The 13306-nt window shown below is 38.5% G+C and overlaps 1 protein-coding gene across 1 annotated transcript in view; it reads right to left on the bottom strand.

Annotated features, from left to right (window-relative positions):
• Nucleotides 1–289: 289 nt before the first annotated feature.
• The window catches only part of LOC126106709 (double-strand break repair protein MRE11), a 147603-nt gene continuing 134586 nt past the window's right edge, over nt 290–13306 (bottom strand). The window contains exon 13 of the mRNA XM_049913089.1: nt 290–684. Within this exon, the coding sequence (XP_049769046.1) occupies nt 568–684 (117 nt within the window). The 3' untranslated portion in view covers nt 290–567. The remainder of the gene's footprint in view (nt 685–13306) is intronic.

Consider the following 13306-nt stretch of genomic DNA (forward strand, 5'->3'; position numbering starts at 1 on the left):
GTGTGTGTGTGTGTGTGCGCACGCACACACGCACATGCGTTTGTGGTGGTGGTGGGGGGGTTCATTCCGCTGAAGGCCTTTTTGGTCGAAAGCTTACTTGTCTGACAGTCTTACCTGCAACTCAGCATCTCTGCTGTATGGTGAGTAGCAGTTATCCTTTTCAAAATAATGTCATTATATCATGCTGGATTTTCCATTGTTTAAACATTATAAATCTTCTGACATCTCTGTCATTACCATACCTAGCTGAGTTATAATATTCTTACCTAAGTTCAGGTCTCAAGTAATAAAACTGATAACACTGCAGATTTATTAACAAAACTTTCGCCCAATATAACAATAGACATTCAGTTCGAAGTACAAACTTACATGGTATAAAATAAGGGTACACAACATGACGGTTTGACACAAAATTAAGCAACATGTATGCCACAGTTTTATCTGTCTGTCTGTCACATAATGTTACACTTTGCACACTATAACAAGCACTCTCCCCACGGTGGACAGATAGTGCCCTTTCAAGCCTACAGTGAACAGATGCTCCTCTATTTCACATACTGGTGGGAGTTAATCACTGTCACTGAACACAATCGTAGACTTCTTCGTGCTTCTGCCGCTGCTCCTGCTACTCTGGCCCGTGAATGACTCAGCGATAGTCCTTTGTGCCACAGGCTCATATGTACCCTATAAAATGCAAATAATCATCACATAATCAGAGAGAGAGAGAGAGAGAGAGAGAGAGAGAGAGAGAGAGAGAATTACAATTCGAGTACGCTCAAGACAAAAGCAAATGAAATTAAGATCAGGTTACCTGCTATTCAGAAAGCGGTTGCACTCCGTGACTGTTACATTGATTTGCAAATTACAGATTGTAGCAATCAATTTACCTTTATAAATTTTATTATGCAGATCTAGATTTCGGTTAGGATCTAGCCATTCTCAATGCACTATTATTTTTGCTCAATGCATGTAATGCCTGTTGGTCGGGCTTCATCCACAGTTCATTGAATACTCAATGAACTGTGGATGAAGCCCAAAATCTAGATCTGCACAATGAAATTTAAAAAGGACAACTGATTGCTGCAATCTATAATTTAAAAGTGAAACTAAGATGCCAGAAGAAGGAACTGCATATCAACTTTACACAAAATATCTATAAAAAGAACTATACCTCCACAAGCACACAAAACAAAAGCAATACAATACAGTAATTAAACTTTAAACTGCAATGCCTCTGTGGATCAGAAATACCAATTCTCAACAGGAACACAGACACTGAAAGCACTAAGAAAAAGAATGCAAAATCGTAAGAAATATTCTTGGCCCAAAATTTTTAGACAAACAACACCGATTCAGAGGCAAAAAGGAGCTCTAAAAATGCACAAATATCCATAGTGAAATTAGGAAATACAAGTTAAGATACTATTGACACATTAAAAGAAGAACCCAGACAGACTTACGAAACAAATAGTGAAATTCTTTGACAACAGGAGTAAAGCCAAAAAGGACACAATGAAATGGACTGGAAACATCAAAACTGATCTGAAATTGGCAGGAATTACACCAGAAGATTCCAAAACATTGAAATCTTCATGTCTCAAATTTACCAATGATGGCAATGGAAAAAGATGGTCTGATTTCTCTGTCATATATTTGGCAACATAGATATGAGATCTAAGAACAACTATGGTGTTTGAGATATAAAGGGCTCACCAAGAAATTAAAATGCAAAAATGTTCAACTGTCACTCGACAATAGACCTATCGTGCTGCTTCTTTTTTGCAGTGCAACACCTAACACAATAGGCAGCTCACTGGGAAGAAGAGACACACGACCTATTGTCCAACCAGTGGGGAGATCATCAGCCCAGTTAAGGACCGCCTCGGTTTTAAGGCGCCTAATGCGAGTGTGAAAGCAATTACATCATTCAGTCAGTCCGTACAGTTACCACCTGCTGTGCAAACAGTGCACATTAAAAATCGAGAACTTGATAAATCAGCTGGTGCTGAGAACTGCCATTACTTAGGATATCGAGAATCAGTTACAACGGATACGGGCTATTTTGCCTCAGGAGGTACAATGGCTTTATGACACCATCCCCAACTAATTCAGGAGATACATCCAGGCCAGAGGGATTGCAACATTGTAAATACACTCATACTGCCAAGTACTTCATAAATTTGACTCGTTGGTGTAAACACTGAAATAACATTACATATTCTCTTATCCCTGTAAAGCAGAGGTGTACAGACTAGTTAGTACTGGGGGCTGCTGCTGTGGCCGCCCACTGCAGACATTGTAGTGCCTACTGAATCGGCATCCCACTTCATGTACAACCAACATGGGATGCCTGCATCACAGGGCTTATATTCACCAGAAAAACCTGCGTCGTCTGTGTTGTCAACAAATATTTACCGGCAGCCACAACATAACACAACACCAGGTCTCCACTGACAGTCGCCAGGGACTGCTACCCATTCGCGGAGCCTGCAGAACAGCTTCACTAGAGGTCGCAGCTAGTCCAGGAACTACTTTGCTACGCAAGGCACGTCATCGCAAATATTTCTGGCAGATACATCCACCAATGGGCTTTATAGGGCAGCTCAATGCCGGTAAAGGGCAGTTCGATGCACCGCTTGGAAGTCTACAGAACTGGCACCCTGGCAGCCATAGCCAGTCACCTCTTCTAGCTGGCTGATCTCTTGCGGATGGACTTGGTATAATCGATGAACATCTTGACTTGTAGAATTGTTTGATTTTGATCTTTTCCTGTGAAGAGTCAGAGCTTTTCTACTATTATTTGTTATTGTATACTGATGATGATCCGCAACTGGGACCGAGTCTGTTGTTCTTTTGGAGATTGTATTATTGTTTCGTTTTGGCGAGTCCAATAAGTTGTTTTCAGACTTGTGTTTTCCGCATTTCTATTCTGCTAGTGCAGATACACAAGCCGCAATCCCCTCACTGTGATACTTTAAGGGCTGCGAGAACAAAATACACAAAGATATAAATAATTGACAGTGAAAACAAAATTAAAAAATAATACAATTACATATCTCTGTGAACCCGTAAGTAGCCTGTGCATCCTTGGCATAAAGTTTTATTTTGTTTCCTCATCTCCGTCCGAGTGCCGCACTTCTCTCGTTAGGCAACGTATAAAAGTAAGAGAAACTATTCCAACTTTTGGAACTGTTGGATCCTTCCTCACAAAACAATATGTAAACTGTAGGGGACACTTTAAAAGCAAGGGCTGACCACCTAGAAGGGAATCTGTGTTCACACGCACCACTCCTAAGGCACAATGTGTAGCACTAATATTTCTTACCACTGAACGACATTCTCAAATGTAAACTATAGAACAAGCAGTCATAGGTAAAAGCAGTTGATATGTGGGGGTTTATTATTTTTATTTGCACACGGAGAGCCAAGTCGAGAGACGATGTGAGACTTTGGGCACAGGACGGCAATTGCAGCAACTCAGTGAGAGAAAATAGTGCCTCAGACACAAAAACAGCCTGCTTTGGGGATGTGCAGAGTTGCTAAGACAGTGTAAATAAATGAACAATGGAGATGAGGCTGGGTAAATCATGTGAAATGTTCTATTAAGACTGACTCTACGGTTGAACTACCAGTAGTGAGAGATCTCTAAGTAATCTATCGATGATGTACCTTCAGGAAGTCGATAGGTCTGTTTTAATTTGTACTGGAATTCTTACATCATTTGTTGCAAGTTTAAAAATGTGGTGTAGCTTTTCTTCATAGAAGCGGAAGTACAGGTGAAGCATGAGTCTGAGGAAAGCTGAACTGCAGCACAGCAGAGAATTTGGAAAAGGGTGAAGAAGAACTAAATTAATAAATTATTCCACAATGTCCACAAAACACCACATTTGTGCAACCGAAGTGCTGGACCTGGATCACGTGCTGGAAGTGAAACAAAGTTAAACTTCACAAGAGACTAAATTACATCACAAAGAATGATAAAAGTGAGAAATATTAAATAAAAACTGATAAGGGAGATCATTAGAAGAAAGGTTTTAAGGACAATTAGCTATTTTACGTGAAGAATTGCTCCAGCGGACCAAATAAATAACTGAAAGGAATACACATGTTAAGACACACATAAAAGCAATTATTCCTAAGAAATTTGTTGCTGGCAACGTGCCAGTAAAAGTCACAGCATTACATCTGACAACAAAGACATTTTAAGACAATGAAATGGAAGACTGGCAGGCAGTCTCTTTGGCAGCTGACAGCTAACTGCAGTGGGCAGTCGGCAGCCACACAGAGATTTGCAGTGTGGGAGACAGTTGCACAAACAGTTCATGGCAGCACAGTGCAGTCCACAATTCCACATGACCTGTTACTCAGCAGAAACATCTGGGCTGTGTATACTCCATAACAATTTTTTTTCTGTCTTAAGTGACACTGTGTGTTAAGAGAGAGTGCAGAATCGATTTTAAGTAGCAATTTTTTAAAGCAAATATCAGTAACTGTCACAAATTATGGAAATTGTGCTCAAGTTTTGCTCTTTTAAAGTATGCCAATATTAACAAGAAAAATGGGTGAAATTTTAAAAGCTATTTCTGATTTGTGTGCTGGAAGCATTGACAGGGCAAACCAAACTAACTTAAATGCTCAAGGTGCTAAGTTTGAATAAGTTTTTGCTGTGACAAACACTACTGTAAGGCACTTAACTATTGAACTAAATGCCAAATCAAATACCACTAGTGATTTAGGTAGTAGATAACAAGTTAGAGGTAAAAAAAAAAAAACACCACCATTTTAGAACCGGTATGTATTACAATGAATTAAGAAGGGGACTTACAATCTGTGATAGTTAAGCAGTCTGATCTAGTGTGGCATAAGGTAAATGAACAAATTAAAGAAGTAAATAGACATTTATAACAAATTAAAGAGGGTACTGGAGAGAAGCTACTGAAGTACAGAAGCAAATTTCAGGCGTTATTGTAAGATTCAATGTTTTAGAAAAGGGTAAAGGTTCAAATGAAGTAACTATCTTAGGTTCCTTCCACCTTCACAACATTGAAGGAATGTGTAAACGATTTGATTAAAAAAAGTTCAAGAAAAGATAGAATCATCCATCAGTACTCTTTTGTCAGCTGACCTGAAGTAAATATTGCTGAATTTTCAACATTAAGAGCAGAAATTTATTTAAAATCTACTGTATGCAAGTAATCTTGTTTGTGAGACTTAATTTAAATTTAGTACACAATTACTCACTGGTGCAAGAAATATCTAAATTAATTTCATCAAGTTTTAAAGTAATGAAAATGAGTTTTGTTCCATGTACTATTAAACAGTGATTTGTTCAAAATGTTTGATTCTGATAGTAAAATATGTAATCGTGACTTACCAATAGTATTAAGAGAAAAAATTCCTACGGAAGAGAGAATTAGATTTGTTATCACTGGCAAGGAAAGCGTTTCTGAAGAAGAGAAATTTGTTAACATCGAGTATAGATTTAAGTGTCAGGAAGTCATTTCTGAAAGTATTTGTATGGAGTGTAGCCATGTATGGAAGTGAAACATGGATGGTAAATAGTTTGGACAAGAAGAGAATAGAAGCTTTTGAAATGTGGTGCTACAGAAGAATGCTGAAGATTAGATGGGTAGATCACATAACTAATGAGGAAGTATTGAATAGGATTGGGGAGAAGAGAAGTTTGTGGCACAACTTGACCAGAAGAAGGGATCGGTTGGTAGGACATGTTCTGAGGCATCAAGGGATCACCAATTTAGTATTGGAAGGCAGCGTGGAGGGTAAAAATCGCAGGGGGAGACCAAGAGATGAATACACTAAGCAGATTCAGAAGGATGTAGGTTGCAGTAGGTACTGGGAGATGAAGAAGCTTGCACAGGATAGAGTAGCATGGAGAGCTGCATCAAACCAGTCTCAGGACTGAAGACAACAACAACAACAACATCACTGGTTATTCTTTGTGTTTTTTTTTTATTTAAATATGGAACTGACAGAAGAAACATTAAGTTGCAGACGGGCACAATTACAAGACACTCACATATAGCTTTCAGACGCAGCCTTCAACAGTAAACACACACACACACACACACACACACACACACACACGTCTGCCAACTCCAGCATCTCAGGCTAGACGCAGCAATTGGCAGTAGTGTGTGCCCAAGGTGTTTATGTGAGTGTCTTAATTGTGCCTGTCTGCAACTTGTATCTTCTTTACAGTAAGTAAATATCTATCTTTTCCTACATTGTTGATACTCCAACCTGGAGTTTCCATTGTTTGAACTGACAGAGAGTGGTTACCAAACATAAAAGTAGGATTGCATTTCAGTTTGGAACTGCAGTGGAAAACCGAAGGGAAAAAAAAAAAAAAGGTTTTCTCCAGGCCTGCAAAATAGTTGTCAACTCCGGCTATCAATTTATCAATTCTTCATTTGAAGTGAAACTTTGTTCACCAAGAAAAATTTTCAATTTTGGGAAGAGATGGAAGTCTGATGGAGCCATATCAGATGAATAAGGAGGGTGTGGCACCAATTCATACCTTAGTTCGTGTAATTTTGCTATGACGATGGCACACGTGTGCAGGCGTACATTGTTTTGATGAAAGATGCCTTTCTTCCTTGCTAAATCTCGCCTTTTTCCCATATCTTTTGTTGCAATTTGTCCACGAGGTTAGTATAGTATTCTCCAGTAATTGTTTGTCCAGTGGGTAGATAATCAGTGCACTCAAGTTTCATCTGAGGTCACAAACCAGCGCAAAAAAATCTTGTTCGTTTCTCCTACAATTGGAGAAACATTGTTCCGATATGTCCATTCACATGAGTTTTTGATCCCTCGTCAAGAGTGGCAGCACCCATCTTGCAGATAATTTTTTTCATTTCTAACTCTTCAGTTAAAATGTGATATACCCTTTCAGATGACATCTGGCAAGGGTGAGCAATTTCACGCACCTTCAATTGGTGTTCCTCTGTGAGCACTTTGTGCACTTTTGCAATGATTTCTCGAGTAGTGACACATCTTGGCCGACCACTGTGTGGATCATCATCTAAGCTCTCCCAACCAAATTTAAATTCATTTGTCCATTTGGCAACAGTTGAATATGAAGGAGCAGAGTCCCCAAGTGTATTCTGCACATCGGATGAATGTCCTTTGCTTTCATACCTTCCTTTATAAAGTACTTAATCACTGCCCGAGTCTGAATTTTTTCCATCTCGCAAAATACTTTCCGGGAACAATAGCAGAGTCACGTCACCACCACAGATCTCTTTCAAGAGCACTGATGTAGCACGTGTTTACAGGCAACAGTCCAATGAATATTACGTGAACAACTCGTTGTGCTAGCGCTGACCTCTCGTGGTGATTCCGACAATTTTTCAAACCACCCTCGTATTTATGACATGCTAACAAAATTTTATAATGAGTAAATTACAAGGATTGCTGGCTACAATGGTATAGACGGATACTTGGAAGACTGAGCTAAGATAAAAAGCATACAACCAGGTGGGTTAATTTTTTTATTTGGAATATAGGAGTAACAATGTTTAATTTTTTAAAATGTTTATAGAAGAACGAGGTATTTTTTTCAAACAATATCTCTACGAAGAAACAATGGCACACCATGAAGGAATTACCCAAATGGGACAGAAATAAGTAGATGTACATGTACAGCCAAACAAATGATTAGTTTTAGAACTACTGGGTTGTATATTCAACAGAAAGAGTACCACAAATTGAGCGAGTCAATAACGCACTGGTCCACCTCTGGCCCTTATACAAACAGTTATTCAGCTCGACATTGACAAAAGATGTTGGATGCCCCACTAAGCGATATCGTGCCATTTTTTCCCAAATGTCATTTTTTTTTCTCTTTTTTGAGTCATCAGTCTTTGATATGGTCTGCCACGAATTCTTCTACTGCGTCAACCGTGTCATCTCAGAATAGCGCTCACAACCAATATCCTCAATTATTTGCTAGATGTATTCCAGTCTCTGTCTTCCTCTACAGGTCCTGCCCTTCACAGCTCCCTCTAGCACCACGAAAGTCATTCCCTGATTTCTTAACAGATGTCCTATCATACTGTCCATTCTCCTTGCCACTGTTTTCCACATAATCTTTTCCTCTCCAATTCTGCACAAAATCTCCTCATTCCTTATCAGCCCACCTAATTTTCAACATTTTTCAGTAACACCACATCTCAAATGGGTCGATACTCTTCTGTTCCAATTTTTCCACAGCCCATTTTTCACTACCACACAATGCTGCGCTCCAAATGTACATTCTCAGAAATTTCTTCCTTAAGTTGAGGCCTATGTTTGGTACTAGTAGACTTCTCCAGGTAAGGAATGGTCTTTTTGCCAGTGCTAGTCTGCTTTTAATGTCCTCTTTGCTCCATCCTTCATTAGTTATTTTGCTGCCTAGATAGCAGAATTCCCTAACTTCATCTACTTCATGGCCATCAATCCTGATGTTATGTTCCTCACTGTTCTCATTTCCGCTACTTCTCATTACTTTTGTCTTTCTTTGTTTTGCTCACAATCCATATTCTGTACTTAAGACTGTTTATTCCATTCGGCAGATCATGTAATGCTACTTCACTTTCATTCAGGATAGCAATGTCATCAGCAAATATCGTTTCACCTCAAATCGTAGTCCCGCTCCTGAAGTTTTCTTTTATTTACATAATTGGTTCTTAGTAGAGGCAAGACTACACCCTTGTTTTACACCCTTTTTAATCCGAGCACTTCGTTTCTGGTTATCCACTCTGTGTGTTTGTACATACTGTATACTACCTGTCTCTCCCTACAGCTTACGCCTATTTTTCTCAGAATTTTGAACATCTTGCACAATTTTACTTTGCTGAATGCTTTCTCTAGGTCGATAAATCCTACAAATGTGTCTTTACTGGCATGTTAGATCGTGAAAATCCCAAGGTAGATAGAGGCCTTGCCCATAATGCTCCAAATGTTCACAACCAGGGAGAGATCCAGTAACCTTGCTGGCTAATGTAAGGTTTAGCAAGCACGAAAACAAGAAAGAGAAATTCTCGTCATGTGCGATCAGGCATTATCTTACTTAAATGTAACAAAATATTAGGGCGAAGAATATAGCCTACATACTGCTGTACCATATGGGTGCCGTGGATGACAACCAAAGGGGTGCTGCTACAAAAAGAACTGGCGCGCCAGACCACCTCGCCTGGTTGTCGTGCCGTACGACAGGCGACGCTCAGACTGGTATCGTACCACTGTCCGGGATGTCTCCAGACAAGTCTCTGTCGATCATTGGGGCTCTGTTAGGAGCGAGACTCGTCACTGAAGACAATTCTAAAGTGGACAATATTTCATATAGGGACACCAACTCTATGAAGAAAGGAAGGAAGACTGATCGGAAAGTAGAATAAAATGTATCTGAGGAAAGACGTGAAAGGAATATAATTTAAGTTTGACAGTAATGAAACATTTAATTTTTGAGAATTATTCCAATGTTTTCCAGAATATAACCATACTGTCCTGAGTTGTAGAAGGTTAAGAAAGTTGATTAAGTAGGAAAATTTAAATATACAAAAAGTTTCTGAACTTGTGTGGTAGAAATAATACATGTAAAAAGAGGACAAAACAGCTACACAAAACTTCCTGGCAGATTAAAACTGTGTGTCGGACCGAGACTTGAACTCGGGACCTTTGCCTTTCGCGGGCAAGTGTTCAGAGGTCCTGAGTTCGAGTTTCGGTCCGGCACACAGTTGTATTCTGGCAGCAGGTTTCATATTGGCGCACACTCCGCTGCAGAGTGAAAATTTCATTCTAGTTACATAAAAGGTTAAGGTTTCTAAGTACTCAGAATGTAATTTCAAGATCAATTTTAAGACAAAAATAAAACCCATTATGAAATGAAAGGGTAACCAGGCCTATTCCTTAGGAGAGATCTACATTTGAAGACTTTCTAGTATCCTTAGCATCAAAGCCAATTACTATCCATATAAATAATTGCCATTAATGTTAAAATATTTGTCATTGTAAAGCAACATTAGGTGGAAAGGTACAGATATATTGCTCCAACCATATTGTAGAGGCCATTAATGTTCAGATATCTATTATGATAAAGAAACACTATGTACCAAGGTATACCTACATTACTTTGACTATAATAATGCTGTCATTAATATTCTACTGTTTGCCAAGGTAAAACAATGGTATGTACATACAGGAAGCACACACTCTTCCCACACAGTAGCTGTTATTAGCAGTATTTATAGGTATATGTTTACAGAGAGATCATTCGTCTAAGGTAAGTAGGGGAAAATTTGGCAATACATATCACTCCAGATGAACGTTGAGCATCTCTAAATCTTCTTACTGCCGCATGACATTTGTGAATGAAAACAATAACACAAGAGGTCACAGGTAAAAGCAAAGATATTGCTTGGAGGTTGTGCTAAGTCGTGTCGAGGGATGACATGCGTCTTCAACATGGAATGGCAATTGCAGCAGCTTCACGAGAGGAAATACTTGCTTGGAAACGAAAATAGAAAAACACCCTGTTAAGAATGACTATGGTTCAAATTTAAGAATGATGGAAGGTCTGTACATAAAACGTGTTTCAATGTATATTTGAGAATGTCGTGTTGTTAACACAAACAGGAATTCTTACTTTATTCAAATGGCTCTGAGAACTATGGGACTTAGAATTCTTACTTTATTCGATGGAAGCTTAGCAAGAGTACAGATGGAGCACGACTTCAACAAGAGCCAAAGGGTAGCACAGTGAAGGATCAACAAGAGCAAAATCAACAATATATTCCATAATGTCTGCCAAAAACCACAATGAATACACTCAACAGGTCACCAATTTGACTCACATTTCACCTTATGAAAGGCACCTTCAGTGCTGGGTGTGAGGGTTTGCACACCTCGATGAAGCTGAAGGCTATGCTGGTAGTGTAGCTGCTAGTGGGGCCAACCAAGCAGGAGAGGCTTTATAAGTGGGGCCTAATGAAGAGTATCCCACACTTTAGGGACAAAGAGAAGATATAGCACATTTTTATTCAATTGTAGAATATCTGCTGAAGGCCAACTTATAAAATTATACGATTTTTTTTAATGGACACTAGAATGTGAGCCAATAATAAGTATGCAAGGAAGAAGAATAAAAAGTAATATTTTAAATTTTACTTTTATTAAATCAGAAGATTAAGTGCTTTGGTCATAAACATTCTGTGTCATGTAATAATAATTATTAGAATTAGATTACACTGCAGCTTACTGCACATTAAAAGACATTATAAGTTTTGAGCTGTTTCTCATGAACATTATGGGAATAACTATACATGAAAGCCTTTTTATGAATAATAAGTAGAAGTTAATTTATCGTGGGTGTGAAAAAGTGTATTTAGTTGTAATGCATCGCTGTTGCACATATATCAAGAATACAATTGCAAAAGAAAGAAAATTAAGTTTGGCCCTTCGCATTATGCTGTGGTGAGAAGCAAATTTATTATTTCAAAATCTAGGCCAAGAACAAAGAAATAAATCATGGGTATAAAAGACGCCAGACGAATTTTCCTCATACACAAAATAAAATCACTCCACAAGAGCTTTGTAAGAAAATACAAGAAACTATACACTTATTTAATGAACAACACGGATTTCAAAACTGGCTCAGGAATAAACTGTAATGAATTTTGTACATACATCTAACTTTCCAAGGTCACTCACACCATTGTATCATCACCACTGCCATTATACTGTATACATAACAGTATAAAGAAACTTTGCTGACCATCTAGCAAGAAAATTGAATGTGATTAGGACAAAATATGGCTCCCTCACCGAAACACTCGGGACCATGGGCTAACAAACCGCTGCCCTTAATGCATATTGTTTAAGAAACATTAATGACCAGAAAAGTGTGTGACCTGGAACACTCATGACCACATCAAAACATGCTTAGGATACAAACGCGTGAGCCACTCACATCCAAAACTGTGCATCTTACAACAGGAGACTTTTGAATTATCTGTTCGAGTTATAAGTTCAAGTTTTGGCAATGTGCAGAAACAAAATTTTCCTGGGTGAAAACATGCTTTTTCCGTATTAAGTGACAGTATATTTTCCCTTATCAATCCTTTGAATGTTTATGGTTTTATACACGGGAGTAGAATTCCCTGGCACTGTAGAAAGCAAAACTCAGGGAAAGAGACATGTTTTGGAAATATCTTTGATGTGCGTATTTTCGTATTATGAAAGTACACATTGGAATTCCGCCAAACACCACAATTTACTTTCCGAGTCACTGAAATCGAGATTCCAACGTGCTTTTGTAAGCCAGTATAAGCTCATGTCACGTGATCTCGCCAGCCGATGACAGCGGATATTCAGACCATAGGACACATGATGTGGTCAGCCAACAGCAACATCACTGTTAAGTAGCACGAACACACAAACAGGGAAAGTTAATAGTTTAAATTAGTATACAAAGTGTTGCTACAAGAAAAGCAAAGCTTTCACATATAATATTGGTCTCTAAGGTTAATAAGCTGCAAGAGAAGCTAAGCTTTTGCAAATAATGTTGATCTTTTTTGCGCCTGTTACACTTTAAGATGTATCACACAAATGTCCCAGTAAAATTTTTAATAATGACACAAATGTCTGAACTTCAGGCTTCGAAATTCTTCTAAATGGCTAGTCATCAAAGAACTGATTTTTAAATGAGAGTCAAATGCTCTGTGATTTAATAAATTCCTGGTACATTCTTGCACATAGTTCAACTTACGTAAAAGGATATTTACTTTGAAAGTAACGCTTTCCAAACTGCTATTCGTAGTATTTTCCCGCGACCTGTTAGAAATAGGTTCGTTTCAGCAGTTGCCAGAGAGTGCAGATAACAGGTGACACCGCGCTTGTGCAGCTATCATGACATACGAAGCCTGTATGTATGTACATATACAACATTAAAAGATCATACATTATGTCATAAAAGAAACAAGACATCAGAGGACACTCCAAGAGCATCGGAATTTCGTGAACCATATTAAAATGTGCACATTTAAAGTGCATACTTAAAAAGCACATTCGTATGTACAGATACCCAATGAAGTAGACCTCGACTAGATATTAAGCTTTTCAGTGTGGTTTTCATGACGTAAATTTTCTTGGAGCACCAGTACTGTATTAAGTTTGGTTCTTTATTGTGGTATAATGCCATACATGCTAAAAAATGAAAACGCGCACTTGAAATGCAGCGAACAGTTGAAACTGGCCAGTACTGTGGAATTAAACATTTCGTTTCAAATACATTGACTGCCTCTGTGGA

This window comes from Schistocerca cancellata, chromosome 10 (assembly GCF_023864275.1).
Source record: "Schistocerca cancellata isolate TAMUIC-IGC-003103 chromosome 10, iqSchCanc2.1, whole genome shotgun sequence".
NCBI lineage: Eukaryota > Metazoa > Arthropoda > Insecta > Orthoptera > Acrididae > Schistocerca > Schistocerca cancellata.